The following is a 24,150-nucleotide window of genomic DNA, read 5'->3' as shown; positions in this document are numbered from 1 at the left end:
CTGAACTAAATGTCCCGACAGCCTTCGCGAGTGATCGGAGGGCCGTGGGACCACAAGGCTTCATATGACATCGAGCCTTTTGATTCGATAACGCCATCGAACCAGGATGGGCTTTCAGGCTGACTAACCAATAGAAATCCGGAAGAGGGGGAGTTTAGATGGGGGGGGCATGTCTGATGTTTCGAGAGTTTTGTGGTGAAAGGAACTGCCCACAAAATATGAACATTAACCCAATCATAAATTAGAGGTTTAACCCAAGCATGAGTTAGAGGTTTAATAGTCTAATACATGAAACAATATATAATATGCAACATTAAATCTGTGGTTCCATAAGAATAGAATAAATAGTGCATTTCTATAAAATGTTTAACCTAGCTACACATTTTGAACGTATTACACACATGAACACTTTCATGTTGTGGATCATTTATTCAATATGTTGAAATACATGACTTGCATTAAAAGTTCTTGCATTAGAACATTTATGTATCATATTTGAAGAGAATAATATGTTTATTCAGTTAGGCTCTATAACTTCAAGCCATACAATTATACAATGTGCAAAATAGGAGGTAGAAATTATAGCAACATTTTTAACACAGCTCAGTGCTTCTGTGTGTGTGTGTGTGTGTGTGTGTGTGTGTGTGTGTGTGTGTGTGTGTGTGTGTGTGTGTGTGTGTGTGTGTGTGTGTGTGTGTGTGTGTGTGTGTGTGGTTGTGTCTCTGTGTGTGTGTGTGTGTGTGTGTGGTTGTGTGTGTGTGTCTGTGTGTGGTTGTGTGTGTGTGTCTGTGTGTGGTTGTGTGTCTGTGTCTGTGTCTGTGTCTGTGTGTGTGTGTGTGTGTGTGTGTGTGTGTGTGTGTGTGTGTGTGTGTGTGTGTGTGTGTGTGTGTGTGTGTGTGTGTGTGTGTGTGTGTGTGTGTGTGTGTGTGTGTGTGTGGTTGTGTGTCTCTGTGTGTGTGTGTGTGTGTGTGTGTGTGTGGTTGTGTGTCTCTGTGTGTTGTGTTTAAATCAGTTACATACATCATTGTTTGTATATTCAAAACTTAATTCTTCACAATATCACCATTGAGTGTATAACTCTTGTCCGACTGGGTTGAGGTTAGTCAGCTTTCTATTCCAATCCAGACAGTATGTCCTCTAAGAATACTGCACGCTTTATGTCGACCAACCTCCAGTATCAGACTATAATATCCAGATTCTCATAGTTCCCACTAAGTCTTGCTGGAACTATCATCCTGAATATCTGATCCCCAACATCTATACAAACGTATCAGTACATTTATTGCAAGAATCTCTTTAGTGCTTTGGGAATCATACTGAGGTGTAATTGATCAGACATAACTGTTCAGCCAGAGCCAGACACATCAGAGTTCATGGATGATAGTTAGTTAGAACCCAGTATATCTATGGCTCTGGGTTCAACAGCACAACATTGATCCATCCCCTTCACTATATATTAACACATTTCCAAAGGCTCAGAGCAACTAGGTGTTGGATGCAAGAGAGAGAGAGAGAAAGGGAGAAAAGTAAGAAGCATTGCCAAAACATGCAGCTAAAGTCATTCTTAGGAGGAGGTTGGTTATTTTGTAGGATTTGATACACAGGGAGTGAAGTTGTAGTATTTGAACAAGGCTCCTGTTTCATTTGGAGTACATTATGGGGGGTTGTACCATAACATGCAAATCAAATCGCTATGTCCAAGGTCATCTCAGAGACAGGAAATGCCGAGTTTAGGAGTATGATGTCTTAGACCGGTGTAATAAGAGTCAGTTTGGGGTAGATGGTGTGTGAGTTTTGAGTAGATGGTGTGTGAGTTTTGAGTTTGGGGTAGACGGTGTGTGAGTTTTGAGTTTGGGGTAGACGGTGTGTGAGTTTTGAGTTTGGGGTAGATGGGGTAGATGGTGTTTTGTTTGAGATTTTGAGTTTGGGGTAGATGGTGTGTGTGAGTTTTGAGTTTGGGGTAGATGAGTTTTGAGTGTAGAGTGAGTTTTGAGTTTGGGGTAGATGGTAGATGTGTGAGTTTTGAGTTTGGGGTAGATGGTGTGTGAGTTTTGAGTTTGGGGTAGATGAGTTTTGTGGGGTAGAGTTTTGAGTTTGGGGTAGATGGTGTGTGAGTTTTGAGTTTGGGGTAGATGGTGAGTTTTGAGTTTGAGTTTTGAGTTTGGGGTAGATGGTGTGTGAGTTTTGAGTTTGGGGTAGATGGTGTGTGAGTTTTGAGTTTGGGGTATAGTTTTGAGTTTGGTAGTGTTAGTTTTGAGTTTTAGATGGGGGTAGATGGTGTGTGAGTTTTGAGTTTGGGGTAGATGGTGTGTGAGTTTTGAGTTTGGGGTAGATGGTGTGTGAGTTTTGAGTTTTGAGTTTGGGGTAGATGGTGTGTGAGTTTTGAGTTTGGGGTAGATGGTGTGTGAGTTTTGAGTTTGGGGTAGATGGTGTGTAGAGTTTGGGGTAGATGGTGTGAGTTTTGAGTTTGGGGTAGATGGTGTGTGAGTTTTGAGTTTGAGGGTAGATGGTGTGTGAGTTTTGAGTTTGGGGTAGATGAGTTTTGAGTTTGGGGTAGAGTTTTGAGTTTGGGGTAGATGGTGTGTTTTGAGTTTTGAGTTTGGGGTAGATGGTGTGTGAGTTTTGAGTTTGGGGTAGATGGTGTTTTGAGTTTGGGGTAGAGTTTTGAGTTTGGGGTAGATGGTGTGTGAGTTTTGAGTTTTAGATGGTGGTGAGAGTTTGGGGTAGATGGTGTGAGTTTTGAGTTTGGGGTTTGTGAGTTTTGAGGTATATGGTGTGTGAGTTTTGATAGATGAGTTTTGAGTTTGGGGTAGATGGTGTGTGAGTTTTGAGTTTGGGGTAGATGGTGTGTGAGTTTTGAGTTTGGGGTAGATGGTGTGTGAGTTTTGAGGTAGATGGTTGTGAGTTTTGAGTTTGGGGTATGGTTTTGAGTTTGTGAGTTTTGAGTTTGGGGTAGATGGTGTGTGAGTTTTGAGTTTTGATGGTTTGAGGAGTTTGGGGTAGATGGTGTGGTTTTGAGTTTGGGGTGATGGTGTGTGAGTTTTGAGTTTGGGGTAGATGGTGTGTGAGTTTTGAGTTTGGGGTATATTTGTGAGTTTTGAGTTTGGGGTAGATGGTGTGTGAGTTTTGAGTTTGGGGTAGAGTTTTGAGTTTGGGGTAGATGTGAGTTTTGAGTTTGGGAGTAGATGGTTTGAGTTTGAGGGGTAGATGGTGTGTGAGTTTTGAGTTTGGGGTAGATGGTGAGTTTTGTTTGGGGAGTTTTGAGTTTGGGGTAGATGGTGTGTGAGTTTTGAGTTTGGGGTATATGTGTGAGTTTTGAGTTTGGGGTAGATGGTTTGAGTTTGAGGGTATATGTGAGTTTTGAGTTTGGGGTAGAGTGAGTTTTGAGTTTGGGGTAGATGGTGTGTGAGTTTTGAGTTTGGGGTAGATGGTGTGTGAGTTTTGAGTTTGGGGTAGATGGTGTGAGTTTTGAGTTTGGGGTAGATGGTGTGTGAGTTTTGAGTTTGGGGTAGATGGTGTGTGAGTGAGTTTGATGGTTTGAGGGTTTAGATGGTGTGTGAGTTTTGAGTTTGGGGTAGATGGTGTGTGAGTTTTGAGTTTGGGGTAGATGGTGTGTGAGTTTTGAGTTTGGGGTAGATGGTGTGTGAGTTTTGAGTTTGGGGTAGATGGTGTGTGAGTTTTGAGTTTGGGGTAGATGGTGTGTGAGTTTTGAGTTTGGGGTAGATGGTGTGTGAGTTTTGAGTTTGGGGCACCTTTCTTCTGAAGGCAGTTTGGAGATGGACTAGGTAAGGGGTGTTGAGGATTACATGTTGATTTTACCTCAAGAAAAATAACCACAAAAAAAAATACTAAAATAATAACAATGTAAGTTTGTAAACATACGGCGACACTAGCAGGCCATTAAACTTTCACTGTCAGTGGGCAAAACGAGTGTACATTTTTCTGTACATTTTACAGTGTCATCAGGAGAAAAGGAAGGTTAACCATTTCACAAGTGGAAGACAAAAAGGTGAGTTCCATGAACACTTAAAGTGAGTTTCGCTCCGGATGAAGAGCTGGACAAATGAACGTACATTTGAGTTTTGAAAAAGAGTGAGCAGTTTAATGAGTGTATGCGGTTCGTGTAAGAGTGATGTTCACAGCTCCAGAAAAGTGTTTACCTTAGACACAGATCTAGGATCAGCTTATGCTCCACTGATCCTAACCTTAACCATTAGGAGGAGAAACACTAAACTGACCATAGCTCAGAGTCTAGGGGAAACTCCTTATCTCCATCCTCTCTACTCTTGAAGTTAGAGAGAGATCCCAGAGAGTTGGAGAGGACAGATAGAGTTGTTTTCAGTATGGCTAGGTGGAGGTTGAAGGTAGGAGGTTAGTTGAGAGGTCAAAGTTCAGGAAAGGAAGGCCAGGCGCAGGTGCAGAGGAGGGCTCCAAGGGGAAGGAGGAAGGGAAAGCGGTAGGATGCATGTTGAAAGTATTGGAACAAGGCTGTAGCAAAGGTCCAGTCGTTCCCTCCTCATAGTGCTGACTCCCTCCACCGCCCATCAGGATATGTCAGTAGCCTGTTCCTTAATCCTTCCTCTCCCCTGTCTAACTCAGTGGTCCTTCTGTAGCTCAGTTGGTAGAGCATGGCGCTTGTAACGCCAGGGTAGTGGGTTCGATTCCCGGGACCACCCATACGTAGAATGTATGCACACATGACTGTAAGTCGCTTTGGATAAAAGCGTCTGCTAAATGGCATATATTATTATTATATTATCCTACCATCCTCCACCTCTCCTCCTCCCTTTGTATCTCTTCTTCATTAGACCATACCATGTCTCCACTCTCCTCTGTGTGGGTACACTTTCTGCCTCCTCTCCTTTTCCTCCCCATCCCCTCCCATCTTTCCTCCCTCCTCCCCCTCTTACAGGGCTGACTCTGTGTACAGTGCCCCTGATGACCCGTGAGGGGGGTTGGCCGTCAGTAATCGCCATAGCGACGCAGAGGAGGAGGAGCTTAAGTCGCCGCAGCTGCGCAAGTGGATCCCCTCCGTCACAGGGGGTTGGTTGCTATGATGGCGGTTGTGGCGGCTGTCGCTATGGGAGTGGTGGTGACCACGGTGATGAGGGTATGGCGGGTGGGATCCCTGGCTGGCCCCCCAGGAGTTACGTAACACCTTGAGACAGACAGACACTAGTGTGAGTGTGTGTGTCTGTATGTGAGTGTGTGTGTATTTACTGTATGTGTCTATATGTGTCAGTGTGTGTTACCTGCTCTAAAGGGAGATGGCCTGTCCCATTGCCCTCCACCCCGCCTCTCCTTTTCTGACCCTGTCCCGTGTTCCCAGAATGCTCTGCGGCAGACGCCAGGTTCCGTTTGGAGCGCTGCAGGAAGCGAGCCACCAAACCCCTCTTCACCTGACAGGAAGAAAAGGAGAGAGGATGAGAAATGAGGAACTGGCATAATCTTTCTACATACAATATGTTCATTTCTAGATATAAGTATCTTTGTAGAGTTTATGGCTGCTGTTATTAGTCTTTTTCAGCCATTACACACCTTGAGATCCCCAAGAGAGCGGTTGCATTCTTTGGGAAGGTGCAAGGGAGAGTTGGCAGGGCCTTTGGAGAGGGGCAAGGTGCGCCCCATGGTGGCTGCCTTCACACTAACCTTCCTGGGGAGGAGGTTTGAGGGGGGCACCAGAGAGGAGCGGGGTAGTAGGCATGCCTCGGAGGATGGACCTGGGGAAGACAGACAGAAACTATCATCTGTAGTGTCTAACCCAAAGGTGGTCAACACTGCCTTCTCTAACGGCTAACCTTTAGATTCTCACCTGTGTCTGTAGAGGTCTGAGAGCCCTCCCTCACTCCTTTACTGCCCACTGAGCCACCACTGAAGTATACTAGAGCAGAGAGGGAGGGAGAGAGCAGAGAGGGAGGGAGAGAGGAGAGAGTGAGGGGAGAAAGGAGAGAGGGAGGGGAGAGAAGAGAAGGAGCTGGGAGAGATGAGAGAGGGAGGAGAAGGAGGGAGGTCAGATGAAAGAGAGAGAGGAGAAAGGAAGGGAGAGAAAGAGGAGAAAGGGAGGGAGAGAGAGGAAAAGGGGAGGGAGGGAGAGAGAGGAGAGAGAGGAGGGAGAGAGAGAGGAGAGGGAGGGAGAGAGAGGAGAGAGGGAGGGAGAGAGAGGAGAGGGAGGGAGAGAGAGGAGAGGGAGGGAGGTAGGGAAAATAGGAGAAAGGGAGGGAGAGAGAGAGGGGAGAAGGAGGGAGGGAAAAGAGGAGAAAGGGAGGGAGAGAGAGAGGAGAGAAGGAGGGAGGGAAAAGAGGAGAGAGTGAGGGGTCAGAGGAAAGGGAGGGAGGGGAGAGAGGAGAAAGGAAGGGAGAGAGGGGGTTAGAGAGAGGAGAGTGGGAGGGAGGGAAAAGAGGAGAGAGTAGTGTGTTCATAGTGTGAGTTGTAAATCACTAACACTGGATGTCTGTACATGTGTGTTGTGTGTGTGTACCCACCTGTATCAGCAGAAGAGCTGAGGCCAGGCTCGCTGTGTGACCTCACTAGGGGCAGAAGCCCCTCACTATCCCCCCTCTCGCTCCTTCCGCCCTGACGACGCAGGTACAGCGGCTGTAGGGGGAGGGGTACCCCGTTGCCCTGACCACCCTGCTGATTGACAGCTGAGGATGAGGAAGTGGGAGGAGCTGCAGAGGTGGAACTGCGTCGTAAAGGGGTGCAAAGTCTGACTCGTTTCTCTAGGATAGAGGAGCACCCTAGCAGCTCCAACTGGGAACAACTACTGGCCAACATAGCCTGTCGCCTCAACACTGGAGACCTGCAAAGAGGGGGGGAGGGGGAGGGTTGTTCTCTTTTGAGAAGGAGCTGTAAGAAAGTGGCTGTGAACTGTGTGTGTGATTGTCCTTGTATTTACCTGTACGTAGCTGTAGCAGTACTAGATGAGGAGCAGGAGTTGGACCTCTCTCCTCTGTAGCATCGCCTGGTCCTGGGGCCCACCAGGGGACTCTCTACCAGGGGACTCTCCGGGGCTTGGGGAGGGGGGCCACGGAAGCTCATATACTCCCCTCCTTCTCCCCCGTCTCCCCCCTCCACTCCCCCGGTGCTCGCTCTCTCCCCCCCTAGCCCCCACCCCCACGAGGCAGGAGTCCTCTGAAGGTGAGGAGTCGTCTGGGATGTCAATGATCTCCGACATCAACAGAGAACCACTGTCCATGGAGACTGGAGGGAGGGAGGGAGACGGTTCATTTACTTGTTTATATTAGGCTACATTTATGAATTGGCAGTGTTGCCTGTTGAAGTTGGAAGTTTACATACACTTAGGTTGGAGTCATTAAAACTTGATTTTCAACCTCTCCACAAATTTATGGTTATCAAACTATAGTTTTGGCAAGTCGGTTAGAACATCTACTTTGTGCATGACACAAGTCATTTTTCCAACAATTGTTTACAGGCAGATTATTTCACTGTATCACAATTCCAGTGGGTCAGAAGTTTACATAAACTAAGTAGACTGTGCCTTTAAACAACTTGGAAAATTCCAGAAAATTATGTCATGGCTTTATAAGCTTCTGAATTGAAAGCCATGCATCCTCCGAAACACAACCCAACCAAGCCGCACTGCTTCTTAACACAGCGTGCATCCAACCCGGAAGCCAGCCGCACCAATGTGTCGGAGGAAACACCGTGCACCTGGCGACCTGGTTAGCGTGCACTGCACCCGGCCTGCCACAGGAGTCGCTGGTGCGTGATGAGACAAGGATATCCTTACCAGCCAAACCCTCCCTAACCCGGACGACGCTAGGCCAATTGTGCGTCGCCCCACGGACCTCCCGGTCGCGGCCGGCTGTAACAGAGCTATGGTGGCACAGCTAGCACTGCGATGCAGTGCCCTAGACCACTGCGTCACCCGTGAGGCCCCCTGTGGATGTATTTCAACCTTCAAATTCAGTGCCTCTTTGCTTGACATCTTGGGAAAATCTAAAGAAATCAGCCAAGACCTCTTTTACTGGGATTAAATGTCAGGAACTTTGAAAAACTGAGTTGAAATGTATTTGGCTAAAGGTGTATGTTAACTTCTGACTTCAACTGTAGGTAAAGAACCAGAGTAAATGGCCCTTCATGGAAACTCTCCTTTCAATACCAGACTGGTAAAAACATGAATAACAGAGCTGAAGGGAACAGAATGTAGCATGTGTGACTCTGACCCTCTCCGCTGAAGGCCGTGGATGTGGCCCTCTCTCCAGACAGCTCATTTCCATGGCTGTCAAACACCGTGGCCTAAAGACAACCACACAGCACATGTGTTTAATAGACACACACACCCGCATGCACACACAAACAAACACACAGAGACAATTGTCCTGTATTCCTGCTTAGCACGTTCTCTCTCTTTCTCTCTTTCTCTCTTTCTCTCTTTCTCTCTTTCACGCACGCACGCACGCACGCACGCACGCACGCACGCACGCACGCACGCACGCACGCACACACACACACACAGACACACAGACACACAGACACACAGACACACAGACACAGACAGACAATTGTCCTGTATTCCTGCTTAGCACGTTCTCTCTCTCTATTTCACACACACCAGCAAACATGTCCAGATTCCCCCACTGACCTGGCTAGCTGCTCTCTGTCCCATCACTAATTCGTAAGGAGGGGGACAGTCAGTGGGGTACAGAGGAACTGGACTCTCCATCGACCCGTTATAGGTGATACTGAGGACATAGACACACAGACAAACAATGAAGACTGATTATATTGTCTATTTACAAAGGCCAGAGTGTGTGTGTAATAATATATATTTGTCCTGTTACACACAAGTGTTTACAGTTTTTTTCCCAATTGCTATAGTAGGCATGTTGATGAGAACTAGAATCCTAACAGTACTGTACAGTATGAGTGTTATACTAGACATGTTGATGAGAACTAGAATCCTAACAGTACTGTACAGTATGAGTGTTATACTAGACTTGATGAGAACTAGAACCCTCACAGTACTGTACAGTATGAGTGTTATACTAGACTTGATGAGAACTAGAACCCTCACAGTACTGTACAGTATGAGTGTTATACTAGACATGTTGATGAGAACTAGAATCCTAACAGTACTGTACAGTATGAGTGTTATACTAGACATGTTGATGAGAACTAGAACCCTAGACATGTTGATGAGAACTAGAACTGTACAGTATGAGTGTTATACTGTACATGTTGATGAGAACTACAACCCTCACAGTACTGTACAGTGTGAGTGTTATACTAGACATGTTGATGAGAACTAGAACCCTCACAGTACTGTACAGTATGAGTGTTATACTGTACATGTTGATGAGAACTACAACCCTCACATTACTGTACAGTATGAGTGTTATACTATACATGTTGATGAGACCTACAACCCTCACAGTACTGTACATTATGAGTGTTATACTAGACATGATGATGAGAACTAGAATCCTCACAGTACTGTACAGTATGAGTGTTATACATGATGATGAGACATCACAGTACTGCACAGTATGAGTGAGACATGATGATAGAATCCTCACAGTACTGTACAGTATGAGTGTTATACTAGACATGATGGGAACTAGAACCCTCACAGTACTGTACATTATGAGTGTTATACTAGACATGATGATGAGAACTAGAACCCTCACAGTACTGTACATTATGAGTGTTATACTATACATGTTGATGAGAACTAGAACCCTCACAGTACTGTACAGTGTGAGTGTTATACTATACATGTTGATGAGAACTAGAACCCTCACAGTACTGTACAGTGTGAGTGTTATACTAGACATGTTGATGAGAACTAGAACCCTCACAGTACTGTACATTATGAGTGTTATACTATACATGTTGATGAGAACTAGAACCCTCACAGTACTGTACAGTGTGAGTGTTATACTAGACATGATGGGAACTAGAACCCTCACAGTACTGTACAGTATGAGTGTTATACTAGACATGATGGGAACTAGAACCCTCACAGTACTGTACATTATGAGTGTTATACTAGACATGTTGATGAGAACTAGAACCCTCACAGTACTGTACAGTATGAGTGTTATACTAGACATGTTGATGGGAACTAGAACCCTCACAGTACTGTACAGTATGAGTGTTATACTATACATGTTGATGAGAACTAGAACCCTCACAGTACTGTACATTATGAGTGTTATACTAGACATGATGATGAGAACTAGAACCCTCACAGTACTGTACAGTATGAGTGTTATACTAGACATGATGGGAACTAGAACCCTCACAGTACTGTACAGTATGAGTGTTATACTATACATGTTGATGAGAACTAGAACCCTCACAGTACTGTACATTATGAGTGTTATACTAGACATGATGATGAGAACTAGAACCCTCACAGTACTGTACAGTATGAGTGTTATACTGTACATGTTGATGAGAACTACAACCCTCACAGTACTGTACAGTGTGAGTGTTATACTAGACATGTTGATGAGAACTAGAACCCTCACAGTACTGTACAGTATGAGTGTTATACTAGACATGATGATGAGAACTAGAATCCTCACAGTACTGTACAGTATGAGTGTTATACTAGACATGTTGATGAGAACTAGAACCCTCACAGTACTGTACAGTATGAGTGTTATACTAGACATGTTGATGAGAACTAGAATCCTCACAGTACTGTACAGTATGAGTGTTATACTAGACATGATGATGAGAACTAGAATCCTCACAGTACTGTACAGTATGAGTGTTATACTAGACATGTTGATGAGAACTAGAACCCTCACAGTACTGTACAGTATGAGTGTTATACTATACATGTTGATGAGAACTAGAACCCTCACAGTACTGTACAGTATGAGTGTGATTATACTAGACATGTTGATGAGAACTAGAACCCTCACAGTACTGTACAGTATGAGTGTTATACTAGACTTGATGAGAACTAGAACCCTCACAGTACTGTACAGTATGAGTGTTATACTATACATGTTGATGGGAACTAGAACCCTCACAGTACTGTACAGTATGAGTGTTATACTAGACATGTTGATGAGAACTACAACCCTCACAGTACTGTACAGTATGAGTGTTATACTAGACATGTTGATGAGAACTAGAACCCTCACAGTACTGTACAGTATGAGTGTTATACTAGACATGTTGATGAGAACTACAACCCTCACAGTACTGTACAGTATGAGTGTTATACTAGACTTGATGAGAACTAGAATCCTCACAGTACTGTACATTATGAGTGTTATACTAGACATGGTGATGATGGTTTTTTGTAATTATTATTGCAACCCTGGAATTTCTGGAATTTGTTTTTTGTTTAAACTTTTTATTTTTCACAAGTAAATTAATATATGCAAAGCTATAGAAAAAAAAGAAGGTTATTGAAGCAAATTGCAAAATTTCTGGTTCATTCTTGTTACATAAACTTTAGTACAGTCAATAAAGTGAAATGGGTTTCAGGCTGAGTAATTAATTCAATTGGGTTCATGAACACTGAGAACATAATTCTCTTGACAGTAATGCAGAATGTTTGAAGAGTTTTGAAAAAGTGGCTTCAGTATTGACCAATGCTTGTTAGCAAGTTAAGAAAAACTGTAACAAATGTGTTTCTTGCATATCCCAACCTGAGACACCCACAGGGAGTGGAGTGGGGTCACAGCCAAGGTCACCATATCCCAACTCCCCCTGAGACACCCACAGGGAGTGGGGTGTGGTCACAGCCAAGATCACCATATCCCAACTCCCCCTGAGACACCCACAGGGAGTGGAGTGGGGTCACAGCCAAGGTCACCATATCCCAACTCCCCCTGAGACACCCGCAGGGAGTGGGGTGGGGTCACAGCCAAGGTCACCATATCCCAACTCCCCCTGAGACACCCACAGGGAGTGGGGTGGGGTCACAGCCAAGATCACCATATCCCAACCTGAGACACCCGCAGGGAGTAGGGTGGGGTCACAGCCAAGGTCACCATATCCCAACCTGAGACACCCACATGGAGTGGGGTGGGGTCACAGCCAAGGTCACCATATCACAACCTGAGACACCCACAGGGAGTGGGGTGGGGTCACAGCCAAGGTCACCATATCACAACCTGAGACACCCACAGGGAGTGGGGTGGGGTCACAGCCAAGGTCACCATATCCCAACCTGAGACACCCACAGGGAGTGGGGTGGGGTCACAGCCAAGGTCACCATATCACAACCTGAGACACCCACAGGGAGTGGGGTGGGGTCACAGTCAAGGTCACCATATCCCAACTCCCCCTGAGACACCCACAGGGAGTGGGGTGGGGTCACAGTCAAGGTCACCATATCCCAACTCCCCCTGAGACACCCACAGGGAGTGGGGTGGGGTCACAGCCAAGGTCACCATATCACAACCTGAGACACCCACAGGGAGTGGGGTGGGGTCACAGCCAAGGTCACCATATCACAACCTGAGACACCCACAGGGAGTGGGGTGGGGTCACAGCCAAGGTCACCATATCCCAACCTGAGACACCCACAGGGAGTGGGGTGGGGTCACAGCCAAGGTCACCATATCACAACCTGAGACACCCACAGGGAGTGGGGTGGGGTCACAGCCAAGATCACCATATCCCAACTCCCCCTGAGACACCCACAGGGAGTGGGGTCGCAGCCAAGGTCACCATATCCCAACTCCCCCTGAGACACCCACAGGGAGTGGGGTGGGGTCACAGCCAAGATCACCATATCCCAACCTGAGACACCCACAGGGAGTGGGGTGGGGTCACAGCCAAGGTCACCATATCCCAACTCCCCCTGAGACACCCACAGGGAGTGGGGTGGGGTCACAGCCAAGGTCACCATATCCCAACTCCCCCTGAGACACTCGCAGGGAGTGGGGTCGCAGCCAAGGTCACCATTGTCCCTGGAGCAATTAGGGTTAGGTGCAATGCTCAAGGGCACAGCAACATATCTATCACCCTGTCAGGTCCGGTATTCGAACCAGCAACCACAACGCTCTGACCTGCAGGCTACCTGTGTGTGTGTTATTACCTCTGTGCGTCTGTCTCAGAGCTGCAGGTGTATTCAGGGGGGTAGTAGGGGGGCGGAGGGATGGGCGGGACAAACTCCTCAAAGTCCATGATGTTGGTCAGGAAGGCGTCCTGAGGAGTGGTGCATTCTGGGTTGACGGAGCGAGAGCGGTGCGGGGCGAGCTAGAGAGAAACAAACAGAGACAGAGGGGAGAAATCATAAGGGATGGATAAAGAAAATATTGTCCGTGTGTGTGTGTGTGTGTGTGTGTGTGTGTGTGTGTGTGTGTGTGCGTGCGTGCGTGCGTGCGTGTGTGCGTGTGTGTGGACTCACCAGGTGCACTAGGTCCAGGGAGAAGATGTGTATACTACAGGTGACAGTAGAGAGAGTACAGATGATGGTAGAGAGAATACTCAGACCACAAGCACTGAACAACAGGTCCTGGAACAGAGAAGAGGAGATCAGCACGTAACACATAGTCAGGAGGCCAGGGCAGTTAGGAGCAGTTTGGTTACTGTTTGTAATAATTTATACATACTGCAGCGTGCATCAATTCCCTTGGCTATTATATAATGCTCTGCTTACATCATCTGCAGAAATTATTGTTGACATCAGAAAATGTAGCCCACATATTCTCAGAGAATATAGACGCCACACACACTGAGCTGCCATTAACACACACACACACTGAGCTGCCATTAACACACACACACACACACACACACACACACACACACACACACACACACACACACACACACACACACACACACACACACACACACACACACACACACACACACACACACACACACACACACACACACACACACACACTGAGCTGTCATTAAACACACTGAGCTGTCATTAAACACACACTGAGCTGTCATTAAACACACACACACACTGAGCTGTCATTAATAAACACACACACACTTACCTGTCATTAAACACACACACTCAGCTGTCATTAAACACACACACACTCAGCTGTCATTAAACACACACACTCAGCTGTCATTAAACACACACACTCAGCTGTCATTAAACACAAACGCTGAGCTGTCATTAAACACACACACACACTGAGCTGTCATTAAACACACACACACACTGAGCTGTCATTAAACACACACACACACTGAGCTGTCATTAAACACACACACACACTGAGCTGTCATTAAACACACACACACACACTGAGCTGTCATTAAACACACACACACACACCACACTGAGCTGTCATTAAACACACACACTCAGCTGTCATTAAACACACACACACTCAGCTGTCATTAAAACACACACACACTCAGCTGTCATTAAACACACACACAGCTGTCATTACACACCACACTGAGCTGTCATTAAACACACACACACCACACTGAGCTGTCATTAAACACACACACACACTGAGCTGTCATTAACACACACACACTGAGCTGTCATTAAACACACACACACACTGAGCTGTCATTAAACACACACACACACCACACTGAGCTGTCATTAAACACACACACACACACACCACACTGAGCTGTCATTAAACACACACACACACTGAGCTGTCATTACACACACACACACACACCACACTGAGCTATCATTAAACACACACACACCACACTGAGCTGTCATTCAACACACACACACACTGAGCTGTCATTAAACACACACATGCCACACTGAGCTGTCATTAAACACACACACACACACACACACACTGAGCTGTCATTAAACACACACACACACACACACACACACACACACACACACACACACACACACACACACACACACACACACACACACACACACACACACTGAGCTGTCATTAAACACACACACACTGAGCTGTCATTAAACACACACACACACACACACACCACACTGAGCTGTCATTAAACACACACACACACACACCACACTGAGCTGTCATTAAACACACACACACACTGAGCTGTCATTAAACACACGCACTCAGCTGTCATTAAACACACACACACACTGAGCTGTCATTAAACACACACATGCCACACTGAGCTGTCATTAAACACACACACACACACACACTGAGCTGTCATTAAACACACACACACACACACCACACTGAGCTGTCATTAAACACATACACACACACACCACACTGAGCTGTCATTAAACACACACACACACACACCACACTGAGCTGTCATTAAACACACACACACTGAGCTGTCATTAAACACACACACACACTGAGCTGTCATTAAACACACACACACATCACACTGAGCTGTCATTAAACACACACACACACACACCACACTGAGCTGTCATTAAACACATACACACACACAACACACTGAGCTGTCATTAAACACACACACACACACACACACACACACACACACACACACACACACACACACACACACACACACACACACACACACACACACACACACACACACACACACACACACACACACACACACACACACACACACACACACACACACACCACTGAGCTGTCATTAAACACACACACACTGAGCTGTCATTAAACACACACACACACTTACCTGTCATTAAACACACACACACACTCAGCTGTCATTAAACACACACACTCAGCTGTCAATAAACACACACACTGAGCTGTCATTAAACACACACACACTGAGCTGTCATTAAACACACACACACACACACCACACTGAGCTGTCATTAAACACACACACACACCACACTGAGCTCTCATTAAACACACACACACTGAGCTGTCATTAAACACACACACACACTGAGCTGTCATTAAACACACACACTCAGCTGTCATTAAACACACACACACACTGAGCTGTCATTAAACACACACATGACACACTGAGCTGTCATTAAACACACACACACACACACACACCACACACAGCTGTCATTAAACACATACACACACACAACACACTGAGCTGTCATTAAACACACACACACACACCACACTGAGCTGTCATTAAACACACACACTGAGCTGTCATTAAACACACACACACACTCAGCTGTCATTAAACACACACACTCAGCTGTCAATAAACACACACACTGAGCTGTCATTAAACACACACACACTGAGCTGTCATTAAACACACACACTGAGCTGTCATAAAACACACACACACTGAGCTGTCAGTAAACACACACACACTGAGCTGTCATTAAACACACACACACACACACACACACACACACACACACACACACACACACACACACACACACACACACACACACACACACACACACACACACACACACACACACACTGAGCTGTCATTAAACACACACACACACACACTGAGCTGTCATTAAACACACACACACACACTGTCATTAAACACACACACACAGCTGTCATTAAACACACTTACCTGTCATTAATAAACACACACACACTTACCTGTCATTAAAAACACACACTCAGCTGTCATTAAACACACACACACACACACACACCACACTGAGCTGTCATTAAACACACACACACACACCACACTGAGCTCTCATTAAACACACACACACTGAGCTGTCATTAAACACACACACACACTGAGCTGTCATTAAACACACACACTCAGCTGTCATTAAACACACACACACACTGAGCTGTCATTAAACACACACATGCCACACTGAGCTGTCATTAAACACACACACACACACACACACACTGAGCTGTCATTAAACACACACACACACACCACACTGAGCTGTCATTAAACACACACACACACACTGAGCTGTCATTAAACACACACACACACACTGAGCTGTCATTAAACACACACACACACACACTGAGCTGTCATTAAACACACACACACTTACCTGTCATTAATAAACACACACACACTTACCTGTCATTAAAAACACACACTCAGCTGTCATTAAACACACACACTCAGCTGTCATTAAACACACACACACTCAGCTGTCATTAAACACACACACACTGAGCTGTCATTAAACACACACACACTGAGCTGTCACACACACACACACACACACACACACACACACACACACACACACACACACACACACACACACACACACACACACACACACACACACACACACACACACACACACACTGAGCTGTCATTAAACACACACTGAGCTGTCATTAAACACACACACACACACACACACACACACACACACACACACACACACACACACACACACACACACACACACACACACACACACACACACACACACACACACACACAGCTGTCACACACACACACACACTGAGCTGTCATTAAACACACAGCTGTCATTAAACACACACTGAGCTGTCATTAAACACACACACACACTGAGCTGTCATTAAACACACACACACTGAGCTGTCATTAAACACACACACTGAGCTGTCATTAAAACACACACACACACACACACACACACACACACACACACACACACACACACACACACACACACACACACACACACACACACACACACACACACACACACACACACACACACACAGAGCTGTCATTAAACACACACTGAGCTGTCATTAAAACACACACACACACACACACACACACACACACACACACACACACACACACACACACACACACACACACACACACACACACACACACACACTGAGCTGTCATTAAACACACACACACACACACTGAGCTGTCATTAAACACACACACACACACTGAGCTGTCATTAAACACAGACACACACTGAGCTGTCATTAAACACACACACACCTTGAGCTGATGTCTGACAGAGTGGCAGTCTGCGTTTAGGTAGAGTACCAGGGTCTCCTCCTCGTTTATAGAGCAGGAGTGTGTTGGGGCACAACACACACACAACCCATTCTCCACCTGCAAAACACACACAGAGAATTAACACACACACACACACCCACCCCCCCACACACACACACCTACTCTCCACAGGGCTGTGTGCACCTCTCTGATTCAGATGGGTTGGGTTATATGTGGAAGACACATTTTGGTTGAATGCATTCAGTGGTGCAACCCATTTCCCCTTTCCCTACATACCTGGCAGGTGAGGAGTGACTTAACCATCTGTGCGTTCTGACAGGAGAGCATGGATCCAGCCAGACTAAGGATGACACACACAGCAGACAGCAGCATGAAGAGGGACACCTGGAGAGGGAGACATGGGGAGGACAGGCAGGGGGTCAGAGAACTACACATGGGATGAGTAACCTTGCCTGTGACCTAAATACTTGTTCTAGCTGCCTATAGGCTGTAGCTCGGTGGGCTCGGTGTGCAGATGACCTGTGTTTCAGGTAGCAGGTTGGTCAGTTACATACACACACACAAACATACACACACACAAACATACACATGCACAAACATACACACGCACAAACATACACACACAAACATACACACACACAAACATACACACACACAAACATACACACGCACAAACACACACACGCACAAACACACACACGCACAAACACACGCACAAACATACACACGCACAAACATACACACACACAGAAAACATACACACGCACAAACATACACACACACAAACATACACACGCACAAACATACACACGCACAAACATACACACACACACAAACATACACACACACAGAAAACATACACACGCACAAACATACACACACACAAACATACACACACACAAACATACACACGCACAAACATACACACGCACAAACACACACGCACAAACACACACACGCACAAACATACACACGCACAAACATACACACGCACAAACACACACGCACAAACATACACACACACAAACATACACACGCACAAACACACACGCACAAACACACACGCACAAACACACACACGCACAAACATACACACACACAAACATACACACACACAAACATACACACACACAAACACACACACGCACAAACACACACACGCACAAACACACACACGGACAAACATACACACACACACAAACACACACACACACAAACATACACACGCACAAACACACACACGCACAAACACACACACGCACAAACACACGCACAAACATACACACGCACAAACATACACACACACAGACATACACACGCACAAACACACACACGCACAAACACACACACGCACAAACACACACACGCACAAACATACACACACAAACATACACACACACAAACATACACACACACAGAAAACATACACACGCACAAACATACACACACACAAACATACACACACACAAACATACACACGCACAAACATACACACGCACAAACACACACGCACAAACATACACACGCACAAACATACACACGCACAAACACACACGCACAAACATACACACACACAAACATACACACGCACAAACATACACACACACAAACATACACACACACAAACATACACATGCACAAACACACACACACACAAACACACACACGGACAAACATACACACGCACAAACATACACACACACAAACATACACACGCACAAACATACACACACACAAACATACACACACACAAACATACACACGCACAAACATACACACACACAAACATACACACGCACAAACACACACGCACAAACACACACGCACAAACACACACACGCACAAACACACACACACACGCACAACCATACACACACACAAACACACACACACAAACACACACACACACCATAGACATATAAATAGACACTTGTGTACTACTCACCACCAGAGTGAGTGGTCTTCTCCATGAGATAAGTCCAACTAACCCTGATGCCACAACCTAAGAACAACACACACATTACAGTAAGGAAAATACATTCATCAATTATAATATCTGAACACAATCAACCACGGCCAGGAAATATGGAATCATTTCAATATTCTGAAGATGTTTCTTCTCCATGAATCCTTTCCTCCATCTGCACTCCATCTCCATCTGACAGAGACATTCTCCATATTACTTTCACCTATAAAACAGCCTTCTGTCTTTTCAGGGGTGAGTTTCACATTCAGATGTAGGATCTTCATTTGAGACAGTTTGGTGCAGTTTGGACAATAATCCTGCTGCAAAAGGAAATGTGAATTATTATGTGAATTATAATTTGCGGATATTTTTGTAGGGGTTGATACATTTTCAGTTAGGGGCAAATCAAGCCAGAAATTTCAATGTGGAAAAACTCAAATAAACTACAAGTTTGCATTTTATGCTTCGCATGAAATAGTGATCAAATGAAATCCCCCCCATCTGTAAAATATAAATCTTTTCTTTTGCATTACGATCACGTTCCTCCATTGCATAATGGACTTATGATTATCCTGCTAAACATGATATTTAGGTCTCCAGGATAGTCCCTCCTTATCAGTGCAGATGAAGGAAAGGTAGTGATTCAGCCCATTTAGAGATGCTCCCACAGGATACTCACAAAGAAGCCGGCCCAGAAGGGGCAGGACTGTCGGACGCGGGCTGAGGATGTGAAGGCCATGCTGGTGAAGGAGAAGGCCAGGACCATGGCCCCCAGGCCCAGGTGGCACAGCCCCAGGTACAGCAGCAGTTTGGCCCCACCCTGACGGCCAGACATGCCCCGGCAGCTATCTGACCAGCCCCTAGACCCAGAGGCAGACACTACACTGCTGGAGTCTGACGGGGATGGCATGGCTGGTGTGTGTGGAGAGTGGTGAGCCTGTGTGTGTGTGGAGAGTGGTGAGCCTGTGTGTGTGTGGAGAGTGGTGAGCCTGTGTGTGTGTGGAGAGTGGTGAGCCTGTGTGTGTGTGGAGAGTGGTGAGCCTGTGTATGTGTGGAGAGTGGTGAGCCTGTGTATGTGTGGAGAGTGGTGAGCCAGTGTGTGTGTGGACAGTGGTGAGTCTGTGTGTGTGTGGAGAGTGGTGAGCCTGTGTGTGTGTGGAGAGTGGTGAGCCTGTGTGTGTGTGGAGAGTGGTGAGCCTATGTGTGTGTGGAAAGTGGTGAGCCTGTGTGTGTGTGGAGAGTGGTGAGCCTGTGTATGTGTGGAGAGTGGTGAGCCTGTGTATGTGTGGAGAGTGGTGAGCCTGTGTATGTGTGGAGAGTGGTGAGCCTATGTGTGTGTGGAGAGTGGTGAGCCTGTGTGTGTGTGGAGAGTGGTGAGCCTGTGTGTGTGTGGAGAGTGGTGAGCCTGTGTATGTGTGGAGAGTGATGAGCCTGTGTATGTGTGGAGAGTGGTGAACCTGTGTATGTGTGGAGAGTGGTGAGCCTGTGTATGTGTGGAGAGTGATGAGCCTGTGTATGTGTGCGTGTGTGTAAGCCTATATGCGGTGTGTGTGTGTAAAAGAGAGATGGAGAGTTTGTTGCTTTAAAAAAAATCACCCCTTTTCACTTTGGCCCTGGGTTGTCAATTGGCAGTTGACAAAGCCGTTGTGCAATAATTCCCAAGGTTCGATCCTGACGCGCCACAGTGCGGTTTCCAAAAATCTCAACTCAGAAGACTGGGCTATTTAGCATATGAAAACAGCAATAGCTGCTTAGCAGAGTGCATATGTCCTATTACATCTGCACCCCAGACAAACTTCAACATGTTCACGTGAGGGGAAAAATAAGAAACATAGCTAGGGCTAATCTTTGAGAACCTGAATGCATTTACGACACACAGCTCCGTTCTTTTCTCTCCATATCTCTACCTCCCAAGACCCATAGCATTGCGGTGGGCGGAGCCCCGAGGCCGCAGTCCTGTTGCAGCACCGGTTATTAAGCACCAGATATCCCGTTGTTTCTACCGTAATGGGAAACCATATGTGTTGTGTGGCGGTGAGTGGGTCTGGATCTTGTCAAGGTGACGAAGAACAAGCATCGAAACAAGGCCCGAGTTGTCCTGTCCTCACGAAGGTCCGACTACCGGACCTATCCGAAGGATGAGAGAGATAGCTCTTGATGAGATATTAATCGGTCCCGTCTGCAAACTGTTCAGGTTAAGAAATTACTTAAATCCGTCGAAAGAAACCGTAAATCAATTATAGAAAGTGCATTCTCCTTGAGCCGTCGGCACGTTTGTGCTGTTTTCATTTGCTATTCCTCCTCTTTCCATATTTTACCTCCATGGGAGTTTTGCGATGGACCACACAAACTCAACCCCCTCTGTCCTCTTCTCTCTTCTCTCTTCCCTGCAGCAGTCACGCGGGCCTCCCGTTCTGCTCGTGTATATCCCGGACATCTACCTCACTGCACCGACTTATACGTCACACACACACCTCAAGCGATCGGTTCCAGTTTCACACACATCCGTTTCCCAAGTCTAAGAGCCTTGCTGATGATTATTCTTCTCTTTCCCGTTCACCATCACCCCATCCCTCCATTCTCTCTCCTTCACCAGAGGCAAAAGAAAGGAATGCCTAGTGTTTGTAAACCTACGTCGTCATGTGACGAAAAGGCACGCCAGACGCGCGTGGAGGATGCGGCAAAGCCCGCGTGTCCTGGTGCTGATGCTGCGAGGGAGGGGCATCCACCTTCAAGGTTTACTGCAGCCAGCCAATCAGATAGGATTTCACTGCACTGTGAGGCCTCCAGGAAGTTTGTAGTCCCAGGACTATAGGCAGTTGTAGTTCACTATTATACACGTCTCACACTATAGGACTGTCTGCATGTTACATGATGTTTCACTTTGGTTCCATCCTCATCTCTTATATAGGCCTATACATACCAGGGGGGAGAATGGGGAGGGGCTCAACAAGAACATTTATGTAAGCTATTAAAGGACACATTATGCCCAGCTGGTATTGTCATAGTGTAAAAATGCAGCAATGCTCTTCAGGGGGGGCTGTTAGATTTATTCATGAAACTGTGAAGGTTTGGAGAGTGGGAGACAATGCACTGATTCCTGTAAGCTGAGATGCACTATTTTAGTGGGAGAGATAAGAGTGATGCACCAAAATGCAATTCACTCTGAGAAAATTAAAGTATAATCCTACAAAATAGAAGGGTCCTTTTTGACAGTCTTTTATTGAATAGGCTAAGCAGCGTGTATGTAAACTGGTATACATTGGTCATAAGATAATTGATCATAAGATAATTGATCAGACAAGGAATGGTGAATAGGGTGAACATGTGTGTGAAGGAAAAGAGGAAAGGTGAGGGAGGGGACAGTGAGATATCAGAGTAAAAACACACAGGGTGCATCATGTCAATTAGTCTGGAGTAGCTTCTTCCCCTTGTCTTCTTCCCAGAAGCCACTTTAGAGAATTGAAATGAACCCATAGACAGAGAAGCTTGCTGGCACAGTAATGATTATGTAGTGTCTGGCATGGGAAGAGACATCATTCCTTCCTTCAGAGTAATCACTGATCTGACACATTTGGATTGGTGAGAGTATCAAGGTGGAAGTCTTGTCCAATCACAGTACAGTAAATGATATATGGAGAGATATATTTGCAAATCTATCCAGTAGTACATCAGTGATTACCTCCAGGGGTGCATTGGACCAGGGCCCTGGTCTGTCTGAAAGAGGAAGGAAGGGTGTTTCTTTTTTAACAAAGCTGTTGAACAGGTGCATGAGATAAAAGGTCAGTATGTCTATCAGATCAGAGAGGGTCAGTATGTCTATCAGATCAGAAAGGGTCAGTTTGTCTATCAGATCAGAAAGGGCCAGTATGTCTATCAGATCAGAAAGGGTCAGTATGTCTATCAGATCAGAAAGGGTCAGTATGTCTATCAGATCAGAAAGGGATCAGTTTGTCTATCAGATCAGAAAGGGGTATGTCAGTATGTCTATCAGATCAGAAAGGGTCAGTATGTCTATCAGATCAGAGGGAGGGTCAGTATGTCTATCAGATCAGAGAGGGTCAGTATGTCTATCAGATCAGAGTCAGTATGTCTATCAGATCAGAAAGGGTCAGTATGTCTATCAGATCAGAAAGGGTCAGTATGTCTATCAGATCAGAGAGGGTCAGTATGTCTATCAGATCAGAGAGGGTCAGTATGTCTATCAGATCAGAAAGGGTCATCAGATGTCTATCAGATCAGAAAGGGTCAGTATGTCTATCAGATCAGAAAGGGTCAGTATGTCTATCAGATCAGAAAGGGTCAGTTTGTCTATCAGATCAGAAAGGGTCAGTATGTCTATCAGATCAGAAAGGGTCAGTATG

General features: G+C 45.9%; 1 protein-coding gene across 1 annotated transcript; it reads right to left on the bottom strand.

The window, feature by feature from the left end:
- Positions 1–3,596: 3,596 nt before the first annotated feature.
- On the bottom strand, positions 3,597–20,817 carry fam189b (family with sequence similarity 189 member B). The gene is made up of 15 exons (XM_046315568.1): positions 20,466–20,817; positions 19,766–19,822; positions 18,097–18,204; positions 17,800–17,916; positions 13,346–13,453; positions 13,034–13,194; positions 8,606–8,705; positions 8,187–8,259; positions 7,112–7,200; positions 6,896–7,062; positions 6,483–6,799; positions 5,813–5,974; positions 5,539–5,720; positions 5,253–5,399; positions 3,597–5,158 (listed from the first exon to the last, which is right to left on the bottom strand). The coding sequence occupies exons 1-15, from the start codon at positions 20,694–20,696 to the stop codon at positions 4,907–4,909; spliced, it is 2,271 nt and encodes a 756-aa protein (XP_046171524.1). The 5' UTR covers positions 20,697–20,817; the 3' UTR covers positions 3,597–4,906.
- Between the last annotated feature and the right edge of the window lie 3,333 nt (positions 20,818–24,150).

Source organism: Oncorhynchus gorbuscha, linkage group LG19, assembly GCF_021184085.1.
Source record: "Oncorhynchus gorbuscha isolate QuinsamMale2020 ecotype Even-year linkage group LG19, OgorEven_v1.0, whole genome shotgun sequence".
NCBI lineage: Eukaryota > Metazoa > Chordata > Actinopteri > Salmoniformes > Salmonidae > Oncorhynchus > Oncorhynchus gorbuscha.
The sequence above is the reverse complement of the archived record's forward strand: the minus strand, read 5'-3'. Positions and strand labels throughout refer to the sequence as shown.

What these genes read in the sequence shown, in the direction of transcription:
- fam189b (XM_046315568.1), bottom strand. Translation starts at nt 20,696, where the DNA reads ATGCCATCCCCGTCAGACTCCAGCAGTGTAGTGTCTGCCTCTGGGTCT. An exon ending in TCAGACCTCTACAGACACAG is followed by an intron (nt 5,721 to 5,812) that starts GTGAGAATCTAA and finishes TGTCTTCCCCAG; the next exon opens with GTCCATCCTCCGAGGCATGC. An exon ending in GCCATCTCCCTTTAGAGCAG is followed by an intron (nt 5,159 to 5,252) that starts GTAACACACACT and finishes GTCTGTCTCAAG; the next exon opens with GTGTTACGTAACTCCTGGGG.